The sequence below is a fragment of the Xyrauchen texanus genome, chromosome 36 (genome assembly GCF_025860055.1).
Source record: "Xyrauchen texanus isolate HMW12.3.18 chromosome 36, RBS_HiC_50CHRs, whole genome shotgun sequence".
Lineage (NCBI taxonomy): Eukaryota > Metazoa > Chordata > Actinopteri > Cypriniformes > Catostomidae > Xyrauchen > Xyrauchen texanus.
Window position 1 is genome coordinate 15,201,037 of NC_068311.1, and position 12,185 is coordinate 15,213,221.

Here is a 12,185-nt window from a genome sequence, read left to right on the forward strand (position 1 = left end):
TGTGATGTATTAATTTGTATTGCAATACAGTATGTATCATGAGGTGCTTGGCAACACCCAGCAAAAATCCTAATCTTTGAGTCATGGTTGACATTTCCCCATCAATTTTCTTCCTTAACGATGTGTTTGTGTCTGTCATTTTGTATAGGCAGCAGAGGGAAATTTGCTGATTAGCTCTTCTTCAGACCACACATTGACGGTTTGGAAGGATGTGGAGCCCAAGCCACTTCACCAGTACAGAACTCCATCTGACCCCATCCATGCATTTGATCTTTACGGTGCTGAAATTGTGGCAGGCACTGTTGCCAACAAGATTGGGGTGTATTCCATTCTGGACAACACAGCCAACCTGTCAGGATGCACCAAACTTAGCTCAGAAAACTTTCGTGGGACCCTCACAAGTCTGTCTGTGCTGCCTACCAAGAGACTTCTGCTGCTCGGCTCTGAGAATGGTGCCATTAGGCTACTGGCTTAAACTAACTCTTTAGAGTATTTTAAGGCTCTGCTATTGTGTTGCTTTTTCTGAAGAGCATATTCTCCATGTGCCACTTTTGGCGTCTTCATCAGAATGAAGCAAACTTGATATGCCAACCATGCACAGTGAAATCTGTTTGATAGAGTGAACAAGCCTGATATTTCCATTTTAACCTCTCTGAAAGAGGACTTAAAACCTCACTCTTTAGTAAGTGATCAAATAGAAATATTGCCTAGAATTCATACAATCCATTTTTTTTTTTTAAACATAACATTTTTAAGGTTTATGTATCATTTATATCTGCGCTAGCTGCTGTTTGTATGTAATAATCAACTCTGTATGTTGTCTTCAAAAAGACAAATGAATGGATTTTTTAGGTAAATGGATGAGATGAGCTGCTCAGGATTGTAGATCTAAGTGTGGTTCTAGAGAAGTGTTTTCTCATCACCTAAAAACAAAACAAAAACCCTGTGAGAATCACAGGTCAGACCATGTTATTCATATCATATGATTCCATTCACCAGACTTACTGAGCAACTATGCAGTATTAATGGTAGACATTTACAATTGTTTGGCACCTTTTTCTATACAATGCACTGCATTTCTACATCACTAGACCTTACTGAATAGATGAACGTGGTCAAGTCCAAGGTGACTATTATTCTGTTACTGTACACTGATTGGAAGTGTAAACTCCAGATATGCAATGGGGGCGGTCTTGAATACTGAGCTTGAACCTTCTGACATTTAAAGCATTTCTACTACTAGACTATATAGATAAATGTGATGCTGTATTAGCCTTATCTTGAATTATGTATTAATTTACCCTTGTCACAGCAACCTCTTGTAAAATGGTTTACTTTGTTACATTTTACACACAAATATGTATGTTTGTATATACAGTATATATCTTTGTTGAGCCTAATGCTTATTCTCTAAGATAATACTTTTATGCAACATATATTAATAGAAATTCACCTTAATTTATTTCCAGAATGCTTCATGCAAAACATTACTGTTTCAAAACATTCCAAACAAGAAAATTTTGTTAGAATTCTTACTAATTACTGAAACAGAAATGACTGGCACTCATATTTCCCTGCTGTGTAACCCACTAGTTGTCAAGGTTGGAGAATATTGGCTTTTGAGTTATGAATACTGATGTGAACTCTAATTGATTTTAAGCCTTTATTGTTTAGTTTTCTAATTTTAGTTTTGAAAATCACTTTCAAGTGCACACTATCTTTTTTATGTTACTAAATGGAGGTTATAAATGAGTCCCTATAAGTGGTTGATGTGAATGGATTTAAAAACTGAAATTAGGCTTCTTCAATGCTCTGTAAAGCATTAGGGTACCCATTCATACATGGTACCATTTTAAATATTAATGTGTTTTACTGATTCACCATTTTGATAAATCCCATGATTCGGTTAACTATTTTTGAAAGCTCATTTCCATTTGAGATCAACAAAAATGTGTCAGATACAGCACACACACGAACACGTGCAATATTGTTCACATCTTTTCTTTTTTTACATTTGAACGCACTATTTTCTATATACTCATTAAAATGAACATTTTCAGAGATAAAAATTGAGTGATCAGACATGTGTGTGGTATTTTTCAAACTAAAATAGTTAACCAAATTTAAAAGAAAACATTATGCCCGAGTGATAAACTGACCTACTCATGATAATGGAGTAAAATATTCAGTTGATCGGTTCACTGTTTTTGATATTTTTGTGCTTGTAACCAGGGCACCCAGAAGAGAGGGAACTTTAAAAGGACAAAGTCCATTTGATTGTTTGCAACAGAATGCTTTTCAACTGCTCTCAATTTGAAAATCTTGGCAGACTCCTGCAGACAACCCAAGGTAATGGTGGATTCTGCCACTGGTTTGTTTCTCATATAAGACCAGCAATATAAAAGCCCTCTATTTAAAGGAAGTCTACAATAACCCTATTGGCTGTGCCTGTTATCTCCTTCTCATTTATCTCCTGCATATTGTTTCTGAGCCAGTTGTGTTTCTTGCACAGTGTGTTTACTCATATTCAGTATCTGGGTACACATTGTGAGTTTATTTAACTAAACCTACTACATTCAAGCTTTTCATAGATCAACTAATATACACTCAGTTGTGATTTTTGACCCAAAGATCTCTCAATATTTACATCTATGAAGAGGTAGGTACTAAAGAGGTGTATGTCGTAAAGATCAATGAAAGTTGAATTGTAACTGCCTGCTCTGAGACTGTCAACCCCTACAGCAGTGAATTTGTTTAGTGACAATTTTATGTGTTTCTTTTCCAAATCAGGGCTGGATCCCACAATTGGAGATTTGCACGGCAAGTAACTGATTTCCTCAGTTTTGTTTATATATGTTTATTCTTTCCTGTAAGTTATTGTTTTGTGATGTATTGGGAAGATAGTGTGTTGGCATGGCTAAAATTAATAAGAATCTGTTGTCAGCTCTTTTGTTTTGTATATGTACTATACAGGATTGTTCATCTTACTCGTGTATTGTTTTATTATAATCTCAAGGAATTTTCCCAATTATTTTATATATTTATTTTTTGTCCATTGGACTGCATTGTTGAGGGTCTAAAGGGTTTTTGAACATGAGGAACACTAGTTAATGCAGCTGTGTTCTTTCATATCTATTTTGATGTACAAGTATATTTATATTTAGTTTTTCGGACAGATAGCCTATGTCAAAATTAAATTTCATTGCATTATTTTTCCATATAATTAATGTGAAGGGGATGTTAGCAGAATGTTCATTCTCAGTCAAAATTCACTTTCATTGTGTGTAAAAATTAAGCAGTGAAAAATAGTGTGACGACTGTAAGATCCAGGTTATGCCACTGCTAAGATACCCTTTTTATTATCATGAAAGAAAGAATGTCATATGGATTTTGAACATCATGAAGATGAGTACATTTATGACAGGATTTTTGTTTTTGGGTGAACTATCCCTTCAAGTATATCAAATCTAAACCATGAGGGTTCTTTTATGATTTCCTTTACGTTCTAAGGTGATGAAGTGCAGCGAAAATTTGTAATGGTTGTATATGAATATGCTGAAGAATACCAGTGAGTAATGTCTAATTGTCCTCAATACTGAATAAATTCTGCTCTTCTTTGGTTTGTAGACTAACTGCTAGAACATGAACTTTTATTTTCTGGCATTCCTCCTCTGTAACGCCAAGCAAGGCTGGACGGTAAAGCACTAAAAGTGGTCTTATATTGTTTACATCAAAAGCTCCTATTCCCTGTTCCACTAAAATTCCATGCATTGCTCTTTTTCACCTCAGGAGGATGCGATTGAATCAGAGGATGGATCACGTCCTCTAGTTCCACTCATTCCACTGATACCTAGTAACCCAGATCAGTAAGTATGTACAATGCTCAGTGCCACATCATTGAAGGTATACACATGCTGAGACCTTTGACACTTCAATCACCTTGTTCCTCTCAGGATTTGAAGGGAACTCTTGACCCTCCCATAACAGAAGCACTCTCAGTTATTCCAGATGGGCCGGCAGCAGATCCCTCAAACCCTGTTTCCACTCCAGGCCAGAAAGAAGCCTCCTCTGAGGAAGATCTTGATGCACTCTGTGATAGTACAATGACCAGCCAACAGATTCAGCAGGCCATAGGCAACAGCATTATGAAGCTTGGCCTTTGGTTCTTAAAAAACTTGAGGCCTAGCCCAGAGCAGCCCAATATAATAATTTCCCCTCTCACTTTGTCTGTAGCACTCTCACAGCTAGCACTGGGTAAGTCTGTAAAATACAATGAAAAATTACTTATATTAAAGACTAATTTAAAGGACTGGTTAACCCAAAAATGAAAAAGTCTGTCAGAAATGATTCTCGCTCATCTACTTTCTTTAACTATGCACACGTACATCACCTAGACGTCTATTTTATGTGTGTCTGTTTACATCTGGAAGACATATTTTTTTAGGTTGTTTGATCATCTTCAATACGTCTATGAGACATTTCCTCTCAGATGTCTTTAAGATGTTTATGCAATCTGAGTTCTTACATAGAGCACAAAAGGAAAAAGTTATATCCTGGGCTGTTTTTTCAATACAATGGCAGTAGATAGTCCATCAGGTTTTTTTTTTTTTTTTTTTAAACAACCTAAAATTACAATAATTTTCCAGTTGAAATATTGACGTCCATTGCACGTTCATGAGCGCCATGAAAGAAGCTCTTTCGCAGTGGCTTGCATGTTCATGTGAGAAATTTAAGAAAGTTATTTTAACATTAAACAGTAAAGTTATCTCATTAACACACTAGCCACATGTACTACTTGTATGATACTCTTGGTTCCTTTTACAAGCTTTTAAGTGAGTCAATATCCACTACCATTGTATTGAGAAGACGGAAAGGGTATTCATTAAACATTTCCTTTTGTATTCCGCATAAGAATAAGAGTCATACAGGTTAGTAACGACATAAGGTTGAATAAATTATGACAGAATTTATAGTCTTGGGTGAACTATTCATTTAGTGCTGATATTAAAGAGATAGTTTACCCAAAAATGGGTTAAGAAAATTCTCATAATTTACTCACCCTTATGCCATCCCAGATGTGTATGATTTTCTTTCTTCTGCTGAACACAGATTCAGTTTTTAGAAGAATATCTCAGCTCTGTAGGTCCATACAATGCAAGTGAATGGAGACCAGAACTCCAAAAGCTCCAAAATGGAGATAAAGTCACCATAAATGTGATCTATAATTTTCCATTTTGGGTGAACTAACCCTATAAAGAAGCAGTTTGTGAGACAGTGTGCATTGTTTCTCTGAATCTCAGGGGCAACAAATGAGACAGAGGAGCTGCTTTTACACCACCTGCATGCAGATGCATTGCCCTGTTACCACGCTGCCCTCAGCAACCTCCTGCGCAATTTCCGCAAAAGGAGCCTTCTCATCGCCAGTCGCATCTATCTGACATCTGGTGAAAGTCAAACAGACATATACAGTACAAATACATGTAGTTGACACACAACATGTCCAAACTTTTTTAATGAACATCAAGATTTTAGTTTATATTTTATAAATGTTTATATTTTAGTGTAGAGTGGTTACCCTTTCTTGTTTTTCAACTTTAATCACTTTATTCACTTCCTTTTCACTTTTTCATGTTAAATAGCCCTACAGTGTGACAAATGAATCTGTAAAAGTTAATATTGTAATAACTCTGCATGAATAATAATCAAAGTATTAGCTTAATGATGTATAAAATAGGTTAAGATGAAGTATAGCATTTCACAATGCAGGACATCACGTCAACTCACAGTAGCACAAGTTTTTCATTTATATTACCTAGAGTATGTATTATCAGCAATTGAATGCAGCTCTATTGTTTATGGTTAAGTCCTCGGATGTCAGGATATTTTTTTAAAAACACCATTCACCATAGTTAACTCAAATTAATTGTATTTAATATATATTTTTATTGTTCACCATGATAATTGTAAGAACAATTTGTTACAGTACGTTTATATGCATAACTATGAGTATTTCTTATTTTTCCCCTCAGGATTTAAAGTGAAACAGGAGTTTATGGAAGAAATTCAGAAACTGTATGACTCAGAGCCAGCCACTTTGACCGATCTGAATGAGGTCAATGAGTGGGTTAAGAAGGCTACAAATGGGCAAATCTCAGAGTTTTTGTCCAGTCTACCTGCCAACGTAGTTATGATGCTTATCAATGCTATGCATTACAAAGGTCAGAATAAAAACCTGTTACCAGCAAGTATTTTGCAATTTCCTCTGGTAGTTCAGTGAATCATATCAGAGGTCTTGAATTACTCAGATCTGTTGCAAACATTTTCTTTCTGACAGGAGAGTGGCTCACTCGCTTTGATCCTCGCTTTACCTCTACTGAGCGCTTCCACATAGATGAAAACCAAATAGTCAATGTGGATATGATGCTTGGTCCAAAGTACCCTCTAAGTGTTTTTACCCACAATGAGCTTGATGCCCAGGTTACAACTTTTTATTCTTGTAAAATTGATTTGCCATGCTGCCAAAGACCTTTTGATTCTACTTTACAAATGCCACTGATTAAATCTATATACTTTTATTTTTTTCTCTTTGGACTCTCTTTGTGCTTTATGATTGCAGATTGCTCGATTTCCCTTTAAAGGTGACAGGAGTCTTTTGGTGTTAATGCCAACATCTGGACATGTGAATGTGTCAGCCATTGTGGCCAAACTCAATATCTCAGATCTTTACTTTCGGCTACCACGAGAGAGAAGCATGCAGGTTAAACTCCCAAAATTCAAACTTGACTTTAACCAGGACCTCCGAGAGGCAATGAGAAGCATGGGTAAGATGTGTTACCTCAACTACATGCACAATGTGACTCATAGAACTAAAGGCCACCCTTAATGTCTAATATATTTTCCATCACACCAAGGAGATCATTTTAGATTCACAGTAATTGTAATGTTCCTCATCTCACTGTACAATGATACATAATTATATATTCTAACACATATATTTCTACCCTAATCCAGGTCTAGGAATGCTATTCAGTCATCCAAACCTGAATCGTATCTCAGAGAACCCCTTGTTTGTGTCTAATGTGCAACATATGTCCAGCATAGAGATAAATGAAGAGGGGGCAGAGGCAGCTGCGGCAACAAGTGTGGTCATCTCACGCTCCAACCCTTCATTTATAGTCAACCAGCCATTTTTCTTTGCGCTAATGGATGATTTAAGTCAGACGCCATTCTTCCTGGGTGTTATTTCTAATCCCAACCCTGGAGCATCCACTATGGTCACAAGCCCAGGCAATTCAGATAAAATGGAATTTACTCATGACAAGACTTTGTATTCTTCTCCGAAGTAAATTATTTTCATACTTTTAGCAGAATGAGTCCATAACTGACCTTAGTCTGAGCAGGTAGATCCCACTGGGAAGCAAATTAAGGACCACAAATAAAATCAGGCATCAAATCAGATAATTTCTAATTATTCCCCCCATGCAAATTAGTGTTATTCTAAATGTTCTAATGTTGTTAAAATTTAAAATGTTCTTTATTTTTTATAATTAAAGAGACTTCACCAGAAAATTCAAGTGCCTCTGTGTATTCATTCAACGAACTAAATATATTTTTGTTGAGAAATAGCCCCATCCTTCAGATGTCATTTAATATAACAATTTGAAGCACTGTTAAAGGTGCACTCAGTAACTTCTGTCTTTGTGTCATTTTGAACTTTCACTGACACCTAGCTTGGATGCAGCATCATTCAAAATCAATATTTTCTGTTGGAAGAGGTGTTAGGAAGGCCAGCAGTGGGTGCTCACCCTGCAGTCTGTGGTGGTCCTAATTCCCCAGTATAGGGACTGGCACTGTAAAAAGGCACTGTCCTTTGGATGAAATGTTAAATTGGGGTCCTGATTGTCTGTGGTCATTAAAAAATCCCAGGGCACTTATCGTAAAAGTGTAGGGGTGTAACCCTGGTGTCTTAGCCAAATTTCCCACATTGACCCTTCTCAGACATGGCCTCCTAATAATGCTCATCCATTAATTGGCTCTATAACACTACTCTCTCTACACCACCAATAGCTAGTGTGTGGTGAGCGCACTATGGGTATTGTCGCATCATACAGGTGGAGGTTGAGGAGAGTCCCCTGTTCACTGTGTAATGCACTTTGAGTGTAGTGTCTAAACAAGTACTAAATGCAACATTCATTCACCGTAATCTGTGATTACTTGAATCTAAGTGAAAGTGTCAAATAACAAGACAGTTGCTGAGATTAAACAAGTAGAATTCGGCTGGTCATGAGATTCTAACATGGCAGCCCCCATGTGTGGACCCTCTCCATGTACAATAAAACACCTTTTATAAGATTACTGATATGACTGGAGTCTTCATTTTAATCTGAATGCTCATGATTTTACACACATATTGCAAAATTACAATACATGTCTTTAGGATTTAATAATTTGTTTAGTGTGGAACAAATTACTGAGTGCACCTTTAACTGAACAATCATACGTAGACAATATTGTTTGTGGTTTAACAAAAATAGGCCTATACTTATGCTCTAAAAAATATTCTATGAAACAGGAAGTTATTCATCACAGTTATCTTGTTTAAATAGTTTAGACCACAATATTAATTGCTCCACATCACACAAATTAAATATGTTTTTAGACTCGCATGTTAAAGATTGTATCAAAGAGGGAACAACACTAAATTCTGCTATAATAACATATAGTTCGCCATAGCAGTATTTATTTTGGCATTTGGCGGAAGTCGTTTAAACCCGGAAATACGTCATTTTGTGGCGTACTTTCGCGCGTTTGGACAGAGTTGGCGCGAGGAGAAGGAACAGCACCAGGGACGTATTCGTTGTTGAAGTATTTTACCGTTAAACAATTCAGTTTTCGATTCAGATTAATATTAGCGCAAATATGACCGTCAGATTATCAGAGGGGGCAATAGAGGTAAGAATGAGACTGCAGAACAAAGCATTATTTAAACACCGGGATACATTTGATTGATAAGGCCTGTGCTCTTTCTGCAATTTCAGTTGGAATAAAATTTATTTATTACTTTGATATTGTGTCAAATGTGATTCGCTGTTTCCTGGTTGCATGACTTTAAATGTAGCATGGTTAAATTCAGACCCTGAAACGTGTCAACACAATAGAGTAACAATGCAACCAGCTATTGAACACGAGTATAAACTAATGAAAGCTGAGAGTTGTTGTAAATAGCAAAATTTCAGCGCTCATGTGATGCCCCAAAATTGTCTCACTAGGTAAGCACCTTTCAAGGCTTAAATGTAAATAGTTTTCCAGCGTTATCTCGGTCGCTTTGTTATGAAATATGCATCATAATAAGCTTGTCTTCCACATGTCTTAAAATTTTGAAAATATACAGAGCTCAGAATCCACTCATGCTGTTGAATTGTGTTATGGAATACAGTATGTAAGAGTTTCTTAAATGTCGGCTGATGTATTTTTCCTTTGCAGTCTCTGACTAAAGGAGTTGATGTCAGCAACCCTGTTCTTCAGGTGTTGGTAAATGTTCGCTTATTTGCAACCTTTTTTTAAGTTATTCAAATCAATACACAATGTACACATTTTGCCATACTAATAATTATCAACATTTTACAGCCTTACTAATTAGTTGCATGTTCCTTGCAGAATATTCGCAAGATCGATGGAGGAAATGGCTTGTCCCGCTTCCGTCTCATGATGAGTGATGGACGTCACACTATGTCCTGTGAGTTGTCAATGTTCTCAGTTATTTCACAGCGCTTTGTTTTCAAAAGCAATGTTTATATTTTCGCGGAAGATTGGCGCGAGCCTCTACTGACTGCGCACGCATCTTAGCGCTTTAGAAGTGGTTAATGCGCTCTTCCGGAGCTGCTGGTTGACATCTAGCCTATATAGTTGATTAAAAGTCACTTATTTGGACATTAAATGTGACTTGGAAATTGAAGTGCACAATAATCACAATTATCTAAAAAATAAATTCGAACAGACGATAATTTAATAATCGTGACAGGGAATAAAGTGTTTTTCACCACCCAAAGACAATGTACTAGTGTATCATAAAGGGATCGTGAAATAATAAAATATAATTGTATGTTCCCTGAGGTCCACTGACAATGTTAAATGTTTTTTTCATCATAATTTAGTAATATATAATCATTTGCCACCCTGTCTCTGGCCCTCTGTCTGAACGCTCTGTTTTGGCCTCAGTGTTTCCTATAAACTTCAATGTTAACGGCCACTGTTATGATTGGCTAACATCGTGCAGCCACTCAAATACAGCCATATATATTTAAAGCTCAAAAGGAAGAGAGTGAACCAGCTCCACAACATAATAAAACTATTTTTTACAGTTTACACAACACAGATCCAACACATTGCATCTGAATATATTCAACCTTTTATTCAAGCACAGAAGCAATATAAGCTATCAAACAGTCATGACATTTGAAATATTAATGATTGAACCATTTACTTATGACTTTTCGATCATGTCCAATAGGGTTTTTAACTGCCCCATCCTTCAATAACAGTTCCTCTGCAAAGCTTGAATCATATTATGACTGGTCCACAAACAATCCACGCTGATATGAGCCGAAAAATCATACATTCCATGCTGAAATACACTAAAGACACATCCACATGACTAGCATACATTATCATACTGCACTGATGCACACATTGTTGGAAATGCATAAAAACAGTCAAAGACGTCAATCTTGGGCATTCTTGCATACACCAACAATTAAAAATGCACGAATGGCCGCAGGAACGTGTTTATAATCAACAAAGCTGTTAACATTGCAAGCACGTGCGCCTTTCATATTTTGGCGCTCGCTCATTATTCATAATGCATCACATTTGCAAGAAAGGCAGAAATATCTAAATCTCTAGTTCCATCCAGGGTCGGAAATTAACGGAGGCTCCGGGCAAAAAAAGTTCCTTGTAATCTGATTTGGTTCCAAATTAATATATCCATCGTGTTCTTCATTCGAATATTTGCTGAACATCGTTTGTTTTGTGATGTCCATTGTGCAGATGTTGCCGAGTCAGTGGCGGATGCTCGCACCATAAACGAGCACAGACAGGCACTCCGCTTCTCACACTCCACATCAGTTCGGTGTCGTGCTCGCATGCTAAAATTATCAAATGCTACACATAGTTAATAATATTAACAAAAATAAAAATAGCTTTGATTTTATTTATTTTTTTATTAATAATACAATAATGGGGCCTGGGTAGCTCAGTGAGTATTGACACTGAATACCACCCGTGGAGTCACAAGTTAGAATCCAGGGTGTGCTGAGTGACTCCAGCCAGGTCTCCTAAACAAAATATGCCCGGTTGCTTTGGAGGGTAGAGTCACATGGGGTAACCTCCTCGTGGTCGCTATAATGTGTGGTTCTTGCTCTCAATGGGGTGCATGGTGAGTTGTGTGTGGATGCCACAGAGAATAACGTGAAGCCTCCATGAGTGCTATGTCTCCGGTAATGCTCTCAACGTGCCATGTGATAAGCTGCGTTGATTGACGTCTCAGACGCGAAGGCAACTGAGATTCGTCCTCCGCCACCCTGATTTAGGCAAGTCACTATGCCACCACAAGGACTTGGAGCGAATTGGGAATTCCAAATTGGGGGGAAAATCACAAAATAAAGTAATAATAATTTTACAGAACATGAACCACTTTTGGTGTATGAATCATATCTCTGACTAATGTTCATTGTTTTATTAATTTGGCTTGAATTTGATAGGGAGTTGCTAAGTTTTTTTATTTATAAGCTCCTCATTCCAAATCTGTAGAAATGCTGCCATCTACTCTGTGTCGGTGCATTTGTTTTGTAAGCTGTTAATTACATTTTTTGTTTTAGTAACAATGCACATTATGCAATGTAGAGATCATGCAATTTTGTAATTATTGAAACATGCCATTTTAAAATTGAATTGTTTTACGTACATAGTGTTTTTGATAGTTAATGTTCTCTTTTGGTCCACAGCCCTGAATCAGGTTTGATTTTTGGCCCTTCATAGGAAAAAGTTTGGACACCTCTGGTCTAGTGCATTTTTATATACAAAACTAATACAAAATAGTAGGGATGCACCGAAATGAAAATTCTGGGCCGAAACAGAAAATCCAGGATGCACTTGGCCGAAAACCGAAACCGAAATTTTTACCCATT

General features: G+C 36.8%; 3 protein-coding genes across 4 annotated transcripts in view; all 3 read left to right on the plus strand.

Annotated features, from left to right (window-relative positions):
* wdr81 (WD repeat domain 81) overlaps positions 1-2,820 on the plus strand; it is a 33,840-nt gene extending 31,020 nt beyond the window's left edge. Inside the window, exons 12-13 of the mRNA XM_052107308.1 lie at positions 149-2,349; positions 2,791-2,820. Of these exons, the coding sequence (XP_051963268.1) occupies positions 149-475 (327 nt within the window). The 3' untranslated portion in view covers positions 476-2,349; positions 2,791-2,820. The remainder of the gene's footprint in view (positions 1-148; positions 2,350-2,790) is intronic.
* An 806-nt stretch (positions 2,821-3,626) lies between these two features.
* On the plus strand, positions 3,627-7,562 carry LOC127629971 (alpha-2-antiplasmin-like). The gene is made up of 7 exons (XM_052107309.1): positions 3,627-3,696; positions 3,790-4,254; positions 5,301-5,444; positions 6,030-6,218; positions 6,335-6,477; positions 6,617-6,821; positions 7,012-7,562. Exons 2-7 carry the CDS (start codon positions 3,873-3,875, stop codon positions 7,344-7,346), a joined length of 1,398 nt encoding a protein of 465 aa, XP_051963269.1. The 5' UTR covers positions 3,627-3,696; positions 3,790-3,872; the 3' UTR covers positions 7,347-7,562.
* A 1,241-nt stretch (positions 7,563-8,803) lies between these two features.
* Positions 8,804-12,185, plus strand: part of rpa1 (replication protein A1) — a 47,855-nt gene continuing 44,473 nt past the window's right edge. For both annotated transcript variants that reach the window (XM_052107184.1, XM_052107185.1), the window contains exons 1-3: positions 8,804-8,952; positions 9,484-9,531; positions 9,658-9,736. In XM_052107184.1, coding sequence (XP_051963144.1) covers positions 8,920-8,952; positions 9,484-9,531; positions 9,658-9,736 — 160 coding nt within the window. In that variant the 5' untranslated portion in view covers positions 8,804-8,919. The remainder of the gene's footprint in view (positions 8,953-9,483; positions 9,532-9,657; positions 9,737-12,185) is intronic.